The sequence below is a fragment of the Eretmochelys imbricata genome, chromosome 10 (assembly GCF_965152235.1).
Source record: "Eretmochelys imbricata isolate rEreImb1 chromosome 10, rEreImb1.hap1, whole genome shotgun sequence".
Lineage (NCBI taxonomy): Eukaryota > Metazoa > Chordata > Testudines > Cheloniidae > Eretmochelys > Eretmochelys imbricata.
Genome location: NC_135581.1, coordinates 41,975,942 through 41,998,274, shown reverse-complemented (window position 1 = coordinate 41,998,274; position 22,333 = coordinate 41,975,942). Strand labels below are relative to the sequence as shown.

Here is a 22,333-nt window from a genome sequence, read left to right as displayed (position 1 = left end):
AGACAGCATCTGCCCAGAAGAGCTTACAGTCTAAATAGACAAGAAACACAAAGTGTTAGATCAGAAGCAGACACAGAGAGGTGAAGTGACTTGCCCAAGATCACTCAGCAAGTCAGTAGCAGAAGCCCAATGAAATCACAGCTGGAAGTAGTGTTGCTGCAGTCTGACTCCTCAACTCTGTAAATTGCCTGTATATGGCTCCACATGCAGTAAAAATAAATATTTTTTCCAGTGTGTACTATATTTTTATTTGTAACTTTTCTATAAAGAACTATTTACGTTTGAATATAGTGTAGTAGGTGTCAGAATCAAATTGTTGCTTTCTACTGGTATGAAAAATTGAAGTCAAACTACCACACATTGCTAGAGACTCCACTTTTCTTCAGAGATTTCAATTCTGCATAAGAATACAATTTTTAAGAATATTTACATTCCCAGAGCAGTCTATACAGGATGTATTTTGTGTTGCCTTACTATATGATGGCATTGTCTTAGGGTTGTTTTTTTTAATTATTATTTACGTGTTCTTGGGGACAGGATATTACAAAACTAATCTTCAAATGTTGTAGTATGTTGTTTACTTCATTTTTGAATATGTAGTTATGGTTTTACTTGAGCCGCAAAGCCCGTTTCTGAGAATTAGGTTTGCAGGTCTCTGGGGGAAGAGCATATGACTGTGTGTTTCGTTTTTTTTATTTCTTTTTAGTAGTCTGTGTCTGTTATGATGAGAAACATGTTCAGTGTCTTTTTCTTTTTACCTCCCTTCTGTTGGATGCTGGTATCTTATCTGAAATGCAGCATTTCTGATTAGGATTATAGGAGAGGCTGCTTCCTCTCTGGACTCACTGCTGTGTGATGCATCAGTAAGGTCTGTCACACCTTTTTTAATGACTGTTTTATATGACAGGAAAAAATCAAATTCCTTCCTTTAAAGCAAAACATTTCACAATGCCGTGACTTTGGGAGGAGTGTTCTTTATTATCCTGGATTTTATGACTTCCTTTAAAAGTTTACAATGACATATTTTTAAAAATGTACTCATTGCCAAAACTGTACACATCTGAATGTATGTATGTTCACAGAATACACACAGTGACCATATATTGTCTTCATTGTCTTAAGAGTTTATTATAGTGGTTTGATTTAGTTCTCTTTGAAACAGGTCTAAGTCAGAGCGCATTAGTGGACTGTTAATGCACATCAGCAGGGTGCACATTGTTAGACCGTGGCAGGCTATCATGGGCTAGATTCACACCCTAGTTTGCTGTGTACTGAATGTCCATATAGACAAGCCCTAAGAAAGGTGTAATTCAGGTGTGTTTGTACTGAATATCTGTTACAAAGTGAAGAAGTAATTCAGTCACCATACTGATCTGCTGAGACTGTCAGCAAAAGTGTCAATTTTATTGATGTGGACACTTGTCCAGTGAGAACTGGACTTGTATCACCAACTAATATATTATTTAGTTTTATGGTGGTAGTGCCTAGTGCACTGTTAGGAATAACAAAAGGGCAAGCCCTTCACTGAAAAACTTAGTCTAAGCATAAGAAAAAGAGATTAGGTCGATACAAGAAACAGATGGGGGGCTGCCCTTTAAAAGATAAGATACGGTAAATACGTAATGGTGCAATTATTTCATGACGATAACACTGCCACCAGGTGATGCTGTATTGCTTAATTCTGCAAAGGCAAATATCAAAGAATCTGATTAGTTGGTGAATGTAGCTTGTGACTATTGCTCTTTAAAGTTTCACAGCCTCCTAACCAAGACCAAAGATAAATATTCTGTCACTAAATGTAGGAGAGGGAGAGGGTATTCTCTGTGATTCTCAAAGCTGGGCAAACGGTGCTTTTGATGGAATTGAGATATGTTTCAAATTCATATTCTGGCCTAGCATTTAGTAATTCTTTGACTGTCAATCTACACGGAAAAGACTGCTATTTTAACAAGTAAATAACCTTGCCAGAATAACTAAATTCAAAGCTGGTAATTTGGTTCTTATGAGACATTTATTTTTACTTTTACAATTAAAGAGGATAAAGCATTCAAACATTTTGAATAACTTAGTTCATGATTTTTGGTGAAATGGTCATTTGCTGTTTTTTTAAAAAAAGGTTTTGTATGTTGTTCTCAAGCAGCTATAACATTGATCACTGTGTTTGTAATCTTAAAATGGGTTTCCTTTACGCTTGCAGCATTATATATAATGTTTTTATATCCAAGGCTCTGAGCGTTCGCAAATGTTCGGTAATTCTCAACAATGGCTTTACTAGGTAGATTGTAGCAGTAATATCCTCATTTTGCAGATCTGTAAAACTGAAGCACAGAGAATTGAACTTGTTCACAGTCATTCAGCCACTAAGTGGCAATGCTGTCAGCAGAACGCAAGATTCCTGACTAGTTAGGTGTACTAGTCACTAGACAAACATTTTTACTATATACATCTCTCTCTTTATTATGTCTGATGCATAGTAAAACCTGCAGTTTTACATAAACTACTACTTCGGTGTAGTTTAAAATGACCTTGGTCATCAACCATTTTACCTTTTTAATTTTCATTTTCTATAGTCAGTGTTAGGCTGTTGGCATTGGAATGCTATTGCTTAAAGCAGGAAGAAAACCTGTGACTATGCGATTGTGTGCAGTTGGAGAGAAAGAGAGAGGAAAAGGGAAATCTAAACCGGAGGGGCTAGACAGCATGGAAAATATTCATCATAATTAGCTAACCAATAAAACATTTCATTTTAGTAGCCCTTTGGGAGTGATGTTTTTGATAGAACTTTTTTTAAATGATCACATTAGCATCCTGAAATGCTTATCATAGAATAACATCACTTAAATATATTTGAATTAGTTCTATCTCCCCCAGCAAATTATTTTAATAATGATGAGTTTCTCTTTGCTGTGTCATTGAAGAATTGTACCATCTTAAGCCATCAAAATCTAGTAGTCATCCTCACTTTTTTACTGGATGGAAAACCACTAAGGGAATGTTTTATACTGTGCTTTCACCACTGGAGATCTGGGTTCTGATGTGTATTAAGTTGCCAATAACAATGATTTTGGTTTCAGTCTAGACCCCTGTGGCTATTTGTGAACATTACAAAGCATTTTGATGCAATTGTCACAATAGGTAGTCACTGTTCAAGAAAAGCCCTTGGACTAGAATGTTTGCCAAGGAATGGTATGACAGAACAGATTTGAGCAATTAGCAAGCCAGATCGTGCTCCAAAGTGTTCATTCTGCACATTGCCACAGCTGGTCTAACTGGGAACCTTATGGTCTTCAGATCTGTCAGGTGCATTATAAGGAATCTTCTCTTTAGCTGAGTCAGTAGGATTTGTGTTAAGCTTGTCTTAGCTGGAATTCACTCTTTGCATATCAAGAGATATTTCAACCCATGGCCTAGGCAAATTGGCAGAGCTATGTGTGGGAAATCTATAGCACATACATTATAATGTCTGACAGAACATTTATATATCTTTGGATGATGAACTTATTTTTTATTTTTTAATTGTAGGTTAGTCATTTCCCACATTATAACATTTGATATCAATCCCAGGCGTCATAGCTGGAGACTTACTGAATGCCCAGTGCCTGCAATGACCATTCATCTTGATTGTTAAAGATCATCTGCATCAGTTTAGGTCTCATAATACAAGCATCTCATGTTTCATTGCTGAGTTTAATATAAAACGCATTGGAGAACTTCATTCTTGGAGCAGAAAGAGCAACATATTGGAAGTTTTGTTTCATACTATTTAAAAATGTTTATCCAGTCTTCATGGTTCAGACAGATAAATCGGCCTCTTTTCAGTGTCCATTGGTCAAGCAGTTAAGTCCCATGTTTCAGCATTTCCCAAAAGGTACTTTTAGCAACCATATCATTATTTAATGACAACCTTCTGAGCACAGTGGAGCTGCTATTTAAAATATAAGGGGGACTGATTTATTTAAGATCAGCTGTGGTTCTGCTGAACCATGTCTTTCAAATGATGGAGGAATCATACTGTCTGTGGATTGTGCAGCATCGGTGACCATTAGACTGTGTGGAAAACGTTTGGGGTTTTTTCCTTGAGAGCCCATTCAAAAATATGTTTTAAAAGAATCTCAATATCAGCAGTAATTGAGAAGATTGATCTGTTGTTTATCTTTCTGGCACTGTGGAACATGATTCTTTATCCATGTTCTTAACATATCACTTGCATCTTTGACATGCTGCTAAAAAATTTGAGATTAATACAAAACTACCCAGAAATAGCAATTTAAGGAATGTTCCAGAGAAATGGATATAAAGGCTTATTTCGCAAATACCTTGTTAAACTGTGCTTAAAAGTTTGAGATAATAAAGTGGTTCCTTTACGGGTATTAAACTAATTTTAGTGTAATTATTCATTGACATAGCTGTGCACTGCTGAGCATTGTACTTGCAAATCTGTTTGTAATGGCATTCGAGGCATTTTGAAAGAGAGTGGGGGGCTGAAGGGAAGAAGGAAATAACTTAGTCTTCTAAATGCATACCATAGCTATCAAAAATACCAGTTTGTTACCAATTTGATATTTAATTGCTGCTTCCCATGGGTGAGTTTGCTTGCCTATTCCTTGCTTACCTTACATGTACAATGTACAAGTCCTTTGTGCATTTATTTGGTTCATGGTTTATTTTTCATACCCCGCTGGTTTTTGTTGTGTTTGAGTGATCTACCTACAATGCTGTCAGGAGAAGTATTTCCAGTCTCTAGTCTTACACAAGGACACAACTGAGTTTTTGTTAATCTGGGAAATTTGGCAGCTCTCCCAGATGCTTCAGCTTGTTGCCCTCAGGTTCCTCAAATACAGTGTACAGATTACTTGAAGCAAATGATGGGTGTGTTTCATTATATGTAGTGATTAATATATTAATAAGTGGAATGTGTTTTAAATTAAACGTGAATTTAAAAAAAATTCATTAGAGTTATTTTTTATGGGCAGATTTCATCAGGTACTTTGGTTTCAGTTTGGTTATTTAAAAGCCTTTATATAACTTTTTTAATTAACATGGTTAACCTGATTTGCAAAGATAGGTAAGACATGTTCCCTGCACCAAAGAGCTTATAATTTAAATAAATCACCTGACAATATTACCAAGACATCATACACTAGCCAAAACATTAATCTAAAGCAGGGATCGGCAACCTTTGGCACACAGCCCGTCAGGGAAATCCGCTGGTGGGCGGGGATGGTTTGTTTACCTACAGCGTCCGCAGGTGCGGCTGATTGCAGCTGCCACCGGCCGTGGTTCGCTGTTCCAGGCCAATGGGGGCTGCGAGAAGCGGCGTGGACCGACAGATGTGCTGGCCATCGCTTCCCGCAGCCCCCATTGGCCTGGAACGGCGAACCGCGGCCGGTGGCAGCTGCGATCAGCCGCACCTGCGGACGCTGTAGGTAAACAAACCGTCCCAGCCTGCGAGCAGATTTCCCTGATGGGCTGCGTGCAAAAAGTTGCCGATCCCTGTTCTAAAGTACTCTGAAGATGCAGATTTTGAAATTAGAATGTCAAGAAGTGTTGGATTTTAGGAGGGAGAACTGCTATTGTGGAAAAGGATTTGCTACTGAGTTTAATTTTTTTCTTTTTAAATTCATAACAGATATTTGTTTCCCTTATTCTTCCTGGAATTAGGCTGAGCAACTAAAAGGGTGGCTATTTAACTTTCTTTGAGTGTTAAGCCAATGAAATTGATGCTATGTGGAATTATGTGGGTAAAATTTTCAAAAGTGCCTAACTGAGTTAGGCGCCTAAGTCCCCCTGGAATGGAATTTAGGCTCCAGACACAGTTAAGTGCTTATGAAAATGCTACCCCGTAGCAGTGAAGCAGTCATCTGTCAGGGATGGACCAATAGTTACCACTTCAGAAGACGTATGGTTGCCTGATGTGGCTTCTGTGCAGTACAGTACAACTTGATATTTGTATAGCACTCTTCACACAAACTGAATCCCAAAGTACTTCATGGAATTGAATCATGAAGTAACATGATAAAAGTAGAAGGAAAAGAAATAAAATCTGTAGGGGAAAAATAGGTTTTCAACTGGAATTTAAAACGAGAGTCTTCAGCTATGCAGGGAGTAGGGTGACCAGACGTCCCAATAAAATTGGGACTGTCCCAATTTTTAGTTCTTTGTCCCACGTCCCGACCAATGCACGGTCGGGACGCCATTTGTCCCATATTGCGGTTTTGGCCGCTCCGGCCGCTTTTTTTTTTTTTTTTTTGCTTCCCCCAATATTTTGTCCATTTCATCTGGTCACCCTAGCAGGGAGATTATTCATGAATACAGGAGCTATACAGAACACTACCACATTTTTATCCACAATGGCAAGATTGTGTTGAGGGAACATAAAGGGTGTCAGTGATTAGGGACACAGTCCAGTGAAACAGTGAGGCAGGTACTTAAATATGAGCTTCAGAGGAGTTCCACTGACTTTAATGCGACTATGAATGTGATTAAGATTAAGCATACATCTAAGCACTTTGATGAATGCTATTCTCCTGCTTTGCCCCCTTTATGCCTTGGTACCTCCCATATACCTAGGAGTACAAGGTGAAGCAGTGTAAGGCCACATACAGCCACATCTCTCCTGGGTTGCTGCAGCTCTTATTTGGCCCAAGAACGAGGACCGGAATCTGGCCCAAGGTCTGTAAGAAATCCATAAAGATATGCGGGGGGGCTTGGGTTGGATTCTGAAATGGATGAGAACCTAGTGGAGTTGTTTGAAGATGGGAATGCTGACTGCGCTACATAGTTTGTCTGAGAAGAACCAATGGCATTCTGTACATGCTGGTATTTGGAGCAGTTATTAATCTGTTGTATTTCAGTTTCTACTACTCTACAGCAAAAACACACCTATCCCAGGTTCTGGGTGCCTTAGACAATCTCTGAAAATTACTCTTCTTAAAGTAAATAGACTCTGATCACAGTATCCCAGCAACAATGTCAGTGTCACTGGAATTTAGTGGTCATGATGGCTTCACCTGTGCTTTTCCCAAACATTACCAATGTAAACAAGGTCAGAGAGGAGATTTTTTTTAAAAAAGGGGTGCGGAGATTTCAGCAGATGTGGACTATGTGGCAGTTATAGTGGAGATAGGTAGAATGGCATATGTGATATGTGGGGCGGAGTTAAGGCCCAGTCAGTGAAGGGAATGCAAGGTCACAGTCAAAGGAGAAGATAGAAGAGAGATGGAGACTTATTTGCTGTGGTCCTTTAACCAACAAAAGCACAGGTCTTTTGAGGCATTGTGTGCGTGATTGTTTCATATTAAGTAGTTTTCATTATAGACTTTAACATTCTGTAGGTCTGATGAAAGCAAATATTCTAGGCTATCAGCCGATGAATATCACTTCTAGCACCATAAAAACATGGCGAGTTGTTGGGGTGGTTTTTTTTGGTTTGTTTTTCTTTAAGGACTGAACCTGCAATATGAAAGTGATACGAAGCATAAACTAAATTCTAAGCAGGGTTGTAAGTGTGTTGTATATAGTGCTTTAGCCATTGTCAGTTGTTGGAGAAATGGAAATTATGAGAACAGAAAGTTGTGCTTGGTCAAGGCTGAGAGGATATTTTGTTGACAGTTTTCATATTTGGAATTTAAAATGAAGGTTCTTTTAGTAACACTATCAATAGCCCTGTCTTTCAGTGTCTGCGCTGATTTGCTGTCTTGTGTGTCGTTCATGCAACTGTAACGTTATTTTATTCTGTGGATGTGTCTGTAGCTTTGTCCTTTCCACTCATGACAGAGGTGCTCATCATCCGCCAATACTGCAGTTGTCCCTCTATGCCTCTAGTGCACAACAATCAGTCACTTCCTCCTTTTTCCTATGGATGATATAACTGCGTAAAAAAATTTAATAGCATATTGTGTACCATGAACAAAAGAGTGAGGCAAACTCCAAATTTTAATAATTCACACCAGAGCCTCTACTAAAGTTTCAGAAGTTAAATGTAAAGCCTGCAAACTACATAGCATGCATCAAAGATGTTTTTAGCTTATTGTAAATACCAATTTAATCCTGATTTCCAAGAAGGTCAAAAACAGCTCCATTATCCAAGCAATCACAATATTGTCAGACTGTTCAACTAGTGCTGATTCAGATTTTACATCAGTAATATTTCGGACATGATGATTAGGCTCACACATGGTTAATGTAAAACAAAGTACAAAATAATTTTCAGAAAAACTATAAAGGAACAATAATACTTTGCTATTATTTTAGTAGTATAACACAGCTTGGAAAGTGGACAGTTAATGAATTGGACTTTTTGCCTCTAGACACCTGAGTTTAGGGTCCACATGACTTCTCAACAAAATGTTTGTAAGAGTGTTAGAAACATGTATTGTTCCCTAACCACATTTTTGGAAATGGTTGAACCATTTTAGATGACGTTTCCAAAAACAAGTCAACCTGAATGGTTTAAGTTTTTAATAAAGTTGTAAGCAACTGAAAAAAAATGTCAGGTGACCTTAGCAATCAGAGTTGCTGCATGCACAGCCTATAGTACTGCATGTAACTGGGCTTCTCCTACACAGAATATTTCCACTAGATTTAGTGGAGGCTTGCATGGATTGCCTTAATGGGATTCAGCATAAAACTATTTACATACAGTAGCGACTGCTATTAACATGCATCAGATTACACTTTACCACTTTTTAATATATTAATCCAAGGGATTTGTCTCAGCATTAGTATAGAAGCATCATATATGATAACATACAAGACATTCTACAACAAAGTTTACATCGTATTCTTCATGTCATGAAGCAACATTAGGTGTGGTTCTGTTAATACCCTTTAAAATTGTCATTGAAAAAATTAATAAACAATGAGAAGTAACTAGTTGTTGGAGAGAAATACCTGATTTGGGTGGAAGATAGGAGCACCTTGGAGAAAAAACACAACCTTCCTGTCTAAATTTCATGGGAAGAATATCACTGCATCACATGTATTGACTGTATTACGCCCCAAACTCCTTCAGATACCAGTTATATGGTACTATGCAGCAGGTAGATGACACTATAGTTTGATACGTGACTGGAACTCTGTTAAACTACTTCATAATTTACACATCAGAACTGGATAACTTTGCAATGCCTCTTCAATGAGCTTTGTATAATCCAAAGATTACCTTTTATAACTGAGTCTAGTACAAATTAATACCACATTTTAACAAAGTAAAATAGAAAATCAGGTTTGAATGTACTATTGAATAGCAAATGAACGTTAATTTTTTTTCTCTCAAAAAATGAAAAATATTGTTGGGCACGGATGTGTCCTCTTATGAGGTGATATTTTTCCTCAATTCTCACCCTTCCCCTTCCCTTGCCACTTCCATTACAATGGAGATTTGGTCTGCTTGCTCTACAGTGATGTGTCCTTTAATATTTCCCATTAGTTTTCAGTAGTTACCTTTTGCCTGCATGTCAGCCTTCAGTTTAATGGCCTTTTTTGTGTGTGTTCATTTTGTTTTGTTTCCCATCGTGGTTTTGTTTATTTCTTTTGTTTTTTTCTGTTTTCTTTTTTTAAACCGTCGTGATGTTTGCCCTTCATATTCCCCAATGTTTGCACATGACAAGATGTTGCCATCCCAACATTACCTCCCACTTCACTGACCAGTGCCACTACTGACCATCTAGCACCAGCCACAACTGGACCGTTGCCTTCGGCCCCTCGGGATGTCGTGGCCTCCCTCGTCTCTACTCGCTTCATCAAACTAACGTGGCGGACACCAGCATCAGATCCTCATGGAGACAACCTCACCTATACAGTATTCTACACCAAGGAAGGTATAAACAGGTAAAGATCTATGCTTGTGAATTGGATTGAATTCAGTTTTCTGCATCCTTTCACAACTCAAATACTGTCCCTTCACACTAGTTTCTACAGGCAAACAATATATGTATAGGTTTCAGAGTGATAACCATGTTAGTCTGTATCAGCAAAAAAAACGAGGAGTCCTTGTGGCACCTTAGAGACTAACACATTTATTTGGGCATAAATTTTTGTGGGCTAAAACCCACTTCATCAGATGGATGGAGTGCAAAATACAGTAGGCAGGTATAAATACAAAGCACATGAAAAGATGGGAGTTGCCTTACCAAGTGGGGGGTCAGTGCTAACGAGCCAATTCAATTAGGGTGGAAGTGGCTATTCTCAACAGTTGACAAGAAGGGGTGAATACCAAGGGAGGGGAAATCATTTTTGCAGTGCTAATGAGGCCAATGCAATCAAGGTGGCCCATTTCAAACAGTTGACAAGAAGGTCAGTACAGGGAAATTATTTCTTGTAGTGGCCCATTCTCTCCCAGTCTTTATTCAGTTCTAATTTGTTGGTGTCCACTATATATATATATATATATATAGTGGCTCCATACAGTGACCAAAAGCTGAAGGGCTAGAGAGGTTGCCAAAGTTTTACTAGAAACCATTACAATTGGCAGTCTTTGATATTTGTTTCAGGGCTAATTTTCAAGGGACAAGTAAAATATACTTGGAAAACAAACACTGGTAGTTTTCAAACTGAAGCATGTTCGTGAAGCGGGCATCAGCCTGGTTTTGAATCATTGCAAAGGGTCAGTTGCATACTTTGAGCAGACTGCTTAATAACTAAAAGTGCTTGTGGACTTTATCACCACCTATGGGATGCTGATAGTGTGGTAAACTCTTGCACCATGTTAGCCCTTAAACAGTCAATAGATACCACACCACAATATCTGAAATGCGGAAATTATTTCATGTTCTAAAACCAGGAACATACTGTCAGATTCCAGATACTACAGTGTGGTAACTGTTGGTGACTGTTGACTTCTTTATGTACAAGAATTGCCATTAAAATCATCGTAGTGCTGATTATTCATGAATCTTGTGTTGGCACAGTGCTTCACCAGTTTAATTCAATCCATCGAGCTTTCTTAGTAAAAGGATCTGCTGCTCAGAATGGCAGAATGTCACCATGAGGTAGAAGCTCCCCTACTTGGTAAACAGGAGTTAATACTCAGTTTAAGCAGTGCAAGTCTTCAGGGGATGCAGGTGCCTCTACCGTCTGGGAACCCAGGGGGCAACTTTCTGGGAATGCCTGGCTGCCTCCCCCAATTCAGGGTCTTCAGTTGTGTAAATAAGACAGCAGGAACCAGGAAGACACTTCCTGCTGAAGTGTTTCTCTCCTGAGCAAAGGGGCAGAAGCATCCCTTAATCTTTAGAGAATTATCTAAGAAACTCCAGGGCATTACCATGTAGGCAGGGATTGATTTGCTGCTAATACCCCCCGTGGTTCTCTTAGTTTGGCCCACACAAATTCTGTTGTGGCCCTAATTCAGCAAGGTTTTTTAGCATTTGTTTAACTTTAGGCATGTGAGTCATGTCACTGACTTCAGTAGGACTTCTTGTGTTTAAAGTTAGGCACTTGCTTAAGAATCTTGCTGGATCAGTGCCTAAGGGTATGTCTACACTACAATACAACACCTGCGGCTGGCCCACATCAGCTAACTCAGGCAGCGGGGTTATAACATTGGAGTGTAGATGTTCGTGCTTGTGCTGGAGCCTGGGCTTTGAGGCCCCGCAAATGGGGAAGGTCTCAGATCCCAGGCTCCAGCCCGAGCCTGAATGTCTACATTGCGATGTTATAGCCCCACAACCTGAGTCCCATGAGCCTCAGTCAACTGATGCAGGCCAGCCGAGGGTGTTTTATTGCAGTGTAGACATACCTCATGTGAGGTGGACGCAGCCCCAGTCAGCATTCCTGCAGGCTCTGTTGCTAATCTCTTTGCATAAGTGTATTTTTCTGCCAAATAAAAATAATGATGTTTACCTACTTTAGAAGGGTGTTATGTAATTTAACATTTGTAAAGTGTTGAGATCCTGAGATGAAAGCTGGACCTGGAGATCCGCGTACCTATGGCTAGAAAATGTGTGTAACTTAAATAAGAAGCTAAAAGAAAGTATAATGAACTAGATTAAAAGTAAGATACGACCATCATCCTCTCTAAATGCTATGCCTTCTCGTTAAAAATGAGTGTGGTTGCTAACTACTTTACCATATTCAAATTATGCATGACCTGACAAGTTGCCAGTGTTTATCCAGTTTAGGCTGAATTTTGATTCTACTGAACTTAATTAAGCAAACAATTGTTCAAATGCATTGTTTATTAGGAGATTATATTAGTTAACAATGCAACTAATCTTCCATTCAGAGCCTGAAGCTAGTCCTCCATTCAAAGCTTGACTCTTGTCATGCATACAGTCACTAACTTCACTCTACCTAAACCAATCTGCTTGAAATTTCACAAACAAATCCTGTGGTAGGATTCTAGAAGGTATTTGGAAGATATCGGGCAACAAATGGGATGCGCTCACATCTTGAATCAAATTAAAATTAGAAAAAGGTTTGGCATAGAAATACCAACTTTGTTTTAGAAAGGATACTGTCAACTTGAAATCTAATCAATTTTTTTAAAAACAATGAATAAGAACAGAAGTTCTCAAGCTGAGATGCATGGGCTGCTGATGGTCTTCAGAGAGCAGATTTGTCACATAGTACTAGCTCCTCCATATCTCCACCTCCAATGTTTGCTATCTTTCATTGCAACATATGCTAAGGCTGGGATGTTCAGAGATACCAAGGAAGTCACACACCCAACTTCCATTGAATTCCCCTTAATACCCTTTGAATTTCACAGCCTTAAGGTACTTTACTTTTGTTTGTAAGGTGGATTATGGGACAATCTCTATATTAAAATACAATACACACTAAAAAAATTTGAAAATTCTTAGCTAAGGCTAATTTCAGGTATTAGTTTAACAAGTCCCTTGGTCACTTTTTTGTGACTTGCAATCATATTTTCGTGTTTAAATGTTTTTTCTGTCCATTGTTGCAGGGAACAATCAAACGAACAAGGGAAACTGATTATGCACAAAATAAACTGAAAAATGGGGAGAATTATTTCTTGGAATTCTGTTACACTAAACTTAGATATCCTAACAGTAGTCTAAAAAAAAATTCAGACAGAAGAGTGGTGAAGTTGACAATGGGTATCCCATTACACTTTTTGATGCCGACTGGCTTCTTTGACTAGTTGTATGGCTTTGTGGCAGAATTGTTTGTTAATCCAATTTTTAAAATGTTAAGAGAATGTTACAATTACATAGTTAATTACTCAGAAATTATGAAATCCCAGTGTTAAGGTTGCATGTACAAGGGTAACTCTGTCCCCTCTTGCGTATCTGTTATGAAACAGCCTTTAATCACATGATCACTTTCTATTTGTTGAATAAAACATTATATTTTTTCTTATGTGTTAAGTCCACATATATTTTAATATTTAATATTTTTATATTCCTGTATACTTGTACTATTTTCAAAGTCATAATGAGCCAACATATCTTTGCTTTATGATTTGACTTTTAACGGTGTTGGAATGACTTCAGTGGAACTACAGTGTAGTTGTAGCCATGTCAGTCCCAGGATATGAGGGGGACAAGATGGGTGAGGTAATACTTTTTATTGGACCAGCTTCTGATGGTGTGAGACGAGCTTTCGAGCCATACAGAGCTCTTTTGACATAAATGAAGAGCTCTGTGTGACTCAAAAGCTTGTCTCTCTCACCAGAGAAGTTGGTCTAATAAAATATATTATCTCACCCACCTTGTCTTCAGTGGAAGTAGCGCTGCGTCACTTTTGAAAATCAGGTCATGAGAGATGTCTTTTCTGCCAAGTACGTATATTAACAATTTAGAGCCAGATTCTCATACCCTTGATCATGTTGAGTAGTACCTTACTCTGCTACTAGTCCCATTCATTGTTACAGTATGTGATCATGTAATTAAGGACTATGTCTTAGTGTGTATATACAACGGGACAATTGTACTTGCATTGTCATTTCCTGACTTCTGTGTGACTAACAGTGAAAACTTAACATTCTTCTATAGCTATTTAAACAGAATTTCTACAGGAAAAAGAGGAAAAACTAGTAGGAAAAAAATTCTGTAATGTGAAACTGTTTGTCTGGACACCACTGGAATACCCTGTCCTACATAACTGACAGACTGTAATGATGTGTGCAGCTTTTACTTTATACAAGATGAGCAGCAAATTAGGTGGTTCCTGCAGAATGCCCATCCACCGACATTTCACTTTCACTGAATTTCTCTGCACAGTGAAGTGAGCCACACATAGATATGGCATGGCCTACCTTAGCTGCTCACTTTATGAGCTTAATGATAAGACTGCAAAATATAGTTTTCATGATCAGAGTATGATTTTTCACGGCAATGCTCAGGCACTGCTCATGAGCAGAAATACCATACCAAATGTCAGCTTTCACTTATCAGCTGCTTCATCTGTAGAGCTGTTCAAAAAGAGGTTGCAAAAAAAAGAGGAAAGCTTATATTTTCCATTTTCCTCATATTCCAAAAAAGCTGAATCAATTTTCCTTGCTTAAAAAAACGTCCTCAGGGAGAGAATAAGTTTAAAAAGGAGAGCTGAAAGTTATAGAAAATAAACAACTGAAAACAAGCAGTAGCAATGCAGCTACGTATGCAGACAACTATTCTGTCTGCTTTCACTACTCCTGATTATTACAAAGCAGTTTTTAATTGTATAAATTCCACATGGTCCAAATGCTGACAGATGCAATGTGAGGGGGTAATAGATATGGGAAGCTGTCTTGAGGGGGCAGGCAGTAGAGTACCTTGTGTCACATTTTGTACTAATTTGTGAGTGATCAGAGAGAGCCAGATGGAGGCAGTGAGCAGTTGGGGCCTATCTAATGGTCTAGGAACTATTCCCCAGATAAATCCAGTAAATCTTTAAGTGCCTCCATCCCAGGGTACAATATTTCTCTTCTAACAGTAGGATCTGGATACAGAAAGAAGAAACTACATGGGCAAGAGGGGCTGTGTGGATTATCATAGTTGGACTTGAAACCACACACCCACAATTGTAGAAATCTATAGAAGCCATCTTTTCTGCTTCTGATTTCAGAGTAACAGCCGTGTTAGTCTGTCTTCGCAAAAAGAAAAGGAGTACTTGTGGCACCTTAGAGACCAACCAATTTTTTGAGCATGAGCTTTCGTGAGCTACAGCTCACTTCATCGGATGCATTCCGGGGAAACTGCAGAAGACATTATATACACACAGAGACCATGAAACAATACCTCCTCCCACCCCACTGTCCTGCTGGTAATAGCTTATCTAAAGTGATCATCAAGTTGGGCCATTTCCAGCACAAATCCAGGTTTTCTCACCCTCCCCCCCCCCCCCCAAACTCACTCTCCTGCTGGTAATAGCCCATCCAAAGTGACCACTCTCTTCACAATGTGTGTGATAATCAAGGTGGGCCATTTCCTGCACAAATCCAGGTTCTCTCACTCCCTCACCCCCCTCCAAAAACCACACACACAAACTCACTCTTCTGCTGGGAATAGCTTATCCAAAGTGACCACTCTCCCTACAATGTGCATGATAACCAAGGTGGGCCATTTCCAGCACTGAAGGATGACCCAACACTCTCACAAATCCTGGGAGACAGGCCAGTCCTTGCCTACAGACAGCCCCGCAACCTGAAGCAAATACTCACCAACAACCACATACCACACAACAGAACCACTAACCCAGGAACCTATCCTTGCAACAAAGCCCGTTGCCAACTGTGCCCACATATCTATTCAGGGGACACCATCATAGGGCCTAATCACATCAGCCACACTATCAGAGGCTCGTTCACCTGCACATCCACCAATGTGATATATGCCATCATGTGCTAGCAGTGCCCCTCTGCCATTTACATTGGTCAAACTGGACAGTCTCTATGTAAAAGAATAAATGGACACAAATCAGATGTCAAGAATTATAACATTCATAAACCAGTCGGAGAACACTTCAGTCTTTCTGGTCATGCAATTACAGACGTGAAGGTCGCTATCTTACAACAAAAAAACTTCAAATCCAGACTCCAGCGAGAAACTGCTGAATTGGAATTAATTTGCAAATTGGATACTATTAATTTAGGTTTAAATAGAGACTGGGAGTGGCTAAGTCATTATGCAAGGTAGCTTATTTCCCCCTGTCTTTTCCTACCCCCCCCCCCCCCCCGACGTTCTGGTTAAACTTGGATTTCAACTTAGAGAGTGGTCAGTTTGGATGAGCTATTGCCAGCAGGAGAGTGAGTGTGTGTGTGTGTGTGTTTCTGGGGGGGAGGGTGAGAAAGCCTGGATTTGTGCTGGAAATGGCCCACCTTGATTATCATGCACATTGTAGGGAGAGTGGTCACTTTGGATAAGCTATTACCAGCAGGAGAGTGAGTTTGTGTGTGTGTATATGGGGGTTGGGGGGGTGAGAAAACCTGGATTTGTGCTGGAAATGGCCCACCTTGATTATCATGCACATTGTAGGGAGAGTGGTCACTTTGGATAAGCTATTACCAGCAGGAGAGTGAGTTTGTGTGTGTGGTTTTTGGAGGGGGGTGAGGGAGTGAGAGAACCTGGATTTGTGCAGGAAATGGCCCACCTTGATTATCACACACATTGTGAAGAGAGTGGTCACTTTGGATGGGCTATTACCAGCAGGAGAGTGAGTGTGGGGGGGGAGGGGGCGGCGCAGAGAGTGAGAAAACCTGGATTTGTGCTGGAAATGGCCCAACTTGATGATCACTTTAGATAAGCTATTACCAGCAGGACAGTGGGGTGGGAGGAGGTATTGTTTCATGGTCTCTGTGTGTATATAATGTCTTCTGCAGTTTCCACGGTATGCATCCGATGAAGTGAGCTGTAGCTCACGAAAGCTCATGTTCAAATAAATTGGTTAGTCTCTAAGGTGCCACAAGTACTCCTTTTCTTTTTCTGCTTCTGTATCACTGCTCACAGAACTGAAAACCAGAAATAACTCTGTCCTCAAACCATTACCATCATCTTCATCTCACATCAGTGACTTCAGTGTCGAGAAGTGACCTGCTTTCATTGATGGAATCACATTTAAATTGTGGCACGTGACTTCATGTCACTACAGTCAGGGCATTAAGCGTACCCACGGAAGATAAAGTACTGCCTTCCCTAAAAATCACTAAGTCATACCTGCCTTTTTGTCTCTTCACTAAAAATGACCAAAATCAAGCTGGTTTCCCAAAGTGTGTACGAGGTTTCAAGTGCAGAAGTGTTTTTTCGTACTGTGAAACTTTGCATAAACACCTAGCTACTGTGTCAGGGCTACAGACTGCTTAGGAGGTGGACCATTAATTAGATAGCTAATGGTACAAGATAGTGGTGTAAATTGCATATACCAAATACATGGACAATACTAACTCCACCAATTCCAAACTCTGCAAATAGTCTGTTCCCCCTAATATCTCCAGCAAAATGTCTCCATGTGGGTACAATGGATAGATCTTCAGGGAATGGGGATGAGGCAGAGCTAGGGTGGCTTTGGTGTTTCAGTAATACTTTCCTAATCATAGAATATCAGGGTTGGAAGGGACCTCAGGAGGTCATCTAGTCCAACCCCCTGCTCAAAGCAGGACCAATCCCCAACTAAATCATCCCAGCCAGGGCTTTGTCAAGCCTGACCTTAAAAACTTCTAAGGAAGGAGATTCCACCACCTCCCTAGGTAACACATTCCAGTGTTTCACCACCCTCCTGGTGAAAAAGTTTTTCCTAATATCCAACCTAAACCTCCCCCACTGCAACTTGAAATAATTACTCCTGGTTCTGTCATCAGCTATCACTGAGAACAGTCTAGATCCATCCTCTTTGGAACCCCCTTTCAGGTAGTTGAAAGCAGCTATCAGATCCCCCCTCATTCTTCTCTTCCGTAGGCTAAACAATCCTAGTTCCCTAAGCCTCTTCTCATAGTCATGTGTTCCAGACCCCTAATCATTTTTGTTGCCCTTCGCTGGGCTCTCTCCAATTTTTCCACATCCTTCTTGTAGTGTGGGGCCCAAAACTGGACACAGTACTCCAGACGAGGCCCCACCAATGTCGAATAGAGGGAAACGATCACGTCCCTCGATCTGCTGGCAATGCCCCTACTTATACACCCCAAAGTGCCATTGGCCTTCTTGGCAACAACGGCACACTGTTGACTCATATCCAGCTTCTCGTCCACTGTAACCCCTAAGTTCTTTTCTGCAGAACTGCTGCTGACCCATGCGGTCCCTAGTCTGGAGCGGTGCATGGGATTCTTCCGTCCTAAGTGCAGGACTCTGCACTTGTCCTTGTTGAACCTCATCAGATTTCTTTTGGCCCAATCCTCTAATTTGTCAAGGGCCCTCTGTATCCTATCCCTACCGCCCTCCAGCATATCTACCACTCCTCCCAGAATTTTTGGATTCTTTCAAGTGTAACATTAAATTTGAATTTCCAGGCTAGCATTTGTAGCTTTTTTTGAGAAAATGACAATATTCGCTTGAGGGCTTCTTACCCTGAAGTAATTGATAACTATTTGCAACCTTAATTCCGTCTTACAAAGCTGTTTGTCTGTAAATTTAGGTGGAGTGAGATGGGACAGCCTTAATGTTCTGTTGGGTAATATAGTTATTCATATCAGACATCTGTTATGTTACCTATTATGCGTACCTAAACACATTGGAGCTCATAAAGGTATTCAGGACTCCCTAAGAGAGTATAAATGAAAGATTTATGTACCACTTAATTAGACTTATTTCAACATATTTTAACATGCTGTTGTATACTGTTATTACTGAAAATTATAATACTTTGACATATCCACATAACTAATTTCTGGTAAATAAGTGTTCCCTTTCCATTACAAGAATTTTATTTTCATAATTTTGCAAAATAACTTGTGTTATGTTTTTAGGTAAAACTGGTGAGTACATTTACATTTGGGTGATAAAATGTGATATATTTTGCATGTCAATGAGATAGTCACAGCTGTTGAACATCGTCGGATTACACTTGTTTTGTGTATTTTAAATGTAGGCTATAAAGGGACCCCATCAATTTGCAAAATTGCATTGCCAACTGAAAATTTTGTACCTACTGTAACTGAAAAAGTTAGTTGGGAAAAACTATTTCTCTGTTTTTCCAGTTTGATAGCACTTTGGGGACAGTCAGTTTCACTGAATAGTCAGTCAGCTCCTCTCTTGCTGAAAAGACCTCTATAAACATCAAAAAAGCAGAAAAGTATTTTTTGAAATTCAGAACATATTAATAGGATACTCTGTCAAACTGAAATTTAAAAAAATAGTCAATTAAAAATTAAGTTGCGTGTGTTCTTTTAAGGCTCCTTCTACACTACCAAAGCAACAGTGCTGGGAAACTTTTTATAAAGTGATTTTAAAAACTGTTTTTAGGGAGCACAGGTTTTCTTCAGTGGGGACAGATTATAATATTGTGGTAGTGATCTAGGCAAAAATGGTTTTGAAAACCAGTCTCCACTCGGGCAGAAAACTAGCTGAAACTTTTTTTAAAACTGGTTTCATTGCACTGTTTTTGCATAATATAAACCAGAGCTGAAGGCAGTGTGGAGAAAGAGGGGAAAATTGTATGAGAGAAACTTTTAGTTTCTCCCTCTTCAGCACAAACGAGTTAATAGCAGGTAATCATTAGTGTGAGAATGGTCTGCCCTCTGCTGCAGAGTTAAACAAAGTGCACTAATCAAAGGAGTGCACTAAGAGAAAGGATGGTATTAACAGGTTAACATTTTCCTTTTATTAACTCATTGGGGCAGTTGCTGATGTCTACTTCTGTAATACTGCTCTTATTTTAATTTGAAGAAAGCGGAAGAGTTTGCCTTTTTCAAACAAAACAGAGTATTTAAATGATATTTTTAAAACACCCAGCTGGCCAAAAATTCACATGGAAAAAAAAATGGATTTAATTGGGGATTGGTCCTGCTTTGACCAGGGGGTTGGACTAGATGACCTCCTGAGGTCCCTTCCAACCCTGATATTCTATGATTCTATGATTTGAAAATAAAGGTAATAACTACTGGTGATTTGTAGGTTTTAGTGATTCCTTTCAATTTTGAGCTGGATAAGACAGTCCTCAATACCATACTCCCACACTGAATGTATCTGTAGAGGCATTTTCTGCTGTTTTGTAGCTCTATTTGATGTTTGCTGAGTTTGGGGGCACTAGCCCCTCTGGTTGCCATAATATTCAGACATGCATAATCTGTTCTCTCAGCTAAAATATAACTCACTAAAGGTCAGCATTGTGGTTAAACTTCAATATCTTGTCAGAGGTGGCTGAGATTACTTGCCCTTTTATATCACTTAGATCCTCTGGACAGGGTAATGTGGCACCTTAGCCTGGTCTCCTACAAAACATCTCTTTTAAAAATTACTTCATTGTCTATTATTTGTTGCTTTAACGGTAATAAACATAAGTTTAGTTCTCCTTTGATAACACAGGTGACACTTCGTAGAGTTTATGTTCAGCTAGTCTTACCTCCTGTGTATCAACAGACCGTTACATTTCACCCACTTACCCATGTATTGAGCTCAATAACAATGTGTGACTAAAGCATTACTTGTGCTTAGCTAAAGCATATCTTCCAGAAAGGCATCCAGTCTTGATTTGAGGATAACAAGATGGAGATTTACCATTCCCCTTGGTAATTTGTTCCAGTGGTTAATCAACCTCGCTGTTTAAAAATGTGCCTAATTTCTAATTTGAATTTTTCTGGCTTCAGTTTCCAGCCATTGGTTCTTGTTCAGCCTTTCTCCACTATATTAAAGAGCTCTGTAGAACCCATTAGAACCCCATGAAGGTACTTAAATCAAGTCACCTCTTAATCTTGTTTTTGATAAAATAAGCAGATTGAGCTAAATCTCACACTCTAAGGCATTTTCTCCTCCCTGTAATCAGTTTTGTGGCTTTTTTCTGCTCCCTCTACAATTTTTCAGCATTCTTTTAAAAATGTGGATACCAGACCTGCTCACCAATGCTGTATAGAGAGAGAGAGAGTCATCTCCCTACTCCTACTCCCCTGTTTGTACATCTAAGGATTACATTAGTCCTTTTTGCCATAGTACCACACTGGCAGCTCATGTTCACTTGTTTGTCTACTCTGCCTGCTAAATCCTTTGGAATCACTACTTTCCAGAATAGAGTCCTCCCTTCTGTACGTGTGACCTGCATTCTGTGTTCAACTCTTTTACAGCTCTTGGGTGAAAGTTATCTGGGCTGGCTGATGTCTAACTTCCTCACTCACTACTGGACTGGAAAGTATTTCATCATCCTACTTCTTTCCAAATATAAAAGAGAAATATTTATTGAACATTTCTGCCTTTTTGCAACATTATTAACAATTTCACTATCTCTGTAATGGAGTTGCTGTACTCACTGCTAGATGGTGGTTCTGGGGATTAGCTAAATCAGGCTGATGCCCCTCCCAGCAGTTACACCCCGTCAGTTCTCCTCTGAAGCCCCTCTGTTGCTCTCAGGAGACACAGCAGTCCTCTTTGTGACTCAGCCCTCCGGCCAGGTCACGATTGTGGTTTCCCTTTCTTGCGGGGAGGTGAGGAGGAGTGTATCGAAGTTCTTGCCCTCCAGTAATCTCAGGCAGTCGTTGTCTTCACTACCTCGCAGTGCCACTCCTGCAGTGGCTGGCAGGGGAGCCCAGGCCCACTCTACTTAGGGTTCCAGCTCAGGGACCCTCTACACAGCAGCCAAGATCCATTCCTACACCTTGCTGCCTTTCACTGAGCTGCTTCCATACCTCCTGGCTCTTCCCACTCCTTTGGGTTTGCAAGTCTTTTCACTCACTCCTCCCAGGGAGTAACTTTAGACAACTCATCTCTTCAGTCCCACCCCTTTTTTTCAGGGAGTGACTACAGACTCCTTCCCTACAGTCCCCTCTGCTTCCAGTTTCCTGTCTTTTGTGGAAGCCCCGCCTGTCCCTCACAGGTGAGCTTCTCTCTAATTAGCTGCCTCCAGCTGATTGGGCCCACCTGGTCTAATTCAGCTCTTGCAGGGCCAGTGTGGGGAGCACTCCTCATCGCAGTCTCCGTCTAGTAATAGTCCTGTATCATTGATATAATTTCTTTTGTTCCTAATATACTTTAAAAAATAAAATAAAATAAAAAAACCTCTTTGTTGTCCGTAGCCCTGCCAGTCATGGATTTTTCATGGTGTCTGTAGCTTTCCTTATCAATTTTCTGCACTTCATAACTTTTAATTGATATCAACTTCTATCTCTACTTCTCCCATTTTCCATTTCTTATATATTGCTTTTTTTTTTTTTTTTTACTTCTGATTGTTTCATAGATTCATAGATATTAAGGTCAGAAGGGACAATTATCATCATCTAGTCTGACCTCCTGCACAATGCAGGCCACAGAAT

General features: G+C 39.7%; 1 protein-coding gene across 1 annotated transcript in view; it reads left to right on the top strand.

Moving 5' to 3' along the window:
• NEO1 (neogenin 1) overlaps window positions 1-22,333 on the top strand; it is a 503,941-nt gene that overhangs the window by 389,567 nt on the left and 92,041 nt on the right. The window contains exon 8 of the mRNA XM_077827907.1: window positions 9,612-9,831. Coding sequence (XP_077684033.1) covers window positions 9,612-9,831 — 220 coding nt within the window. The remainder of the gene's footprint in view (window positions 1-9,611; window positions 9,832-22,333) is intronic.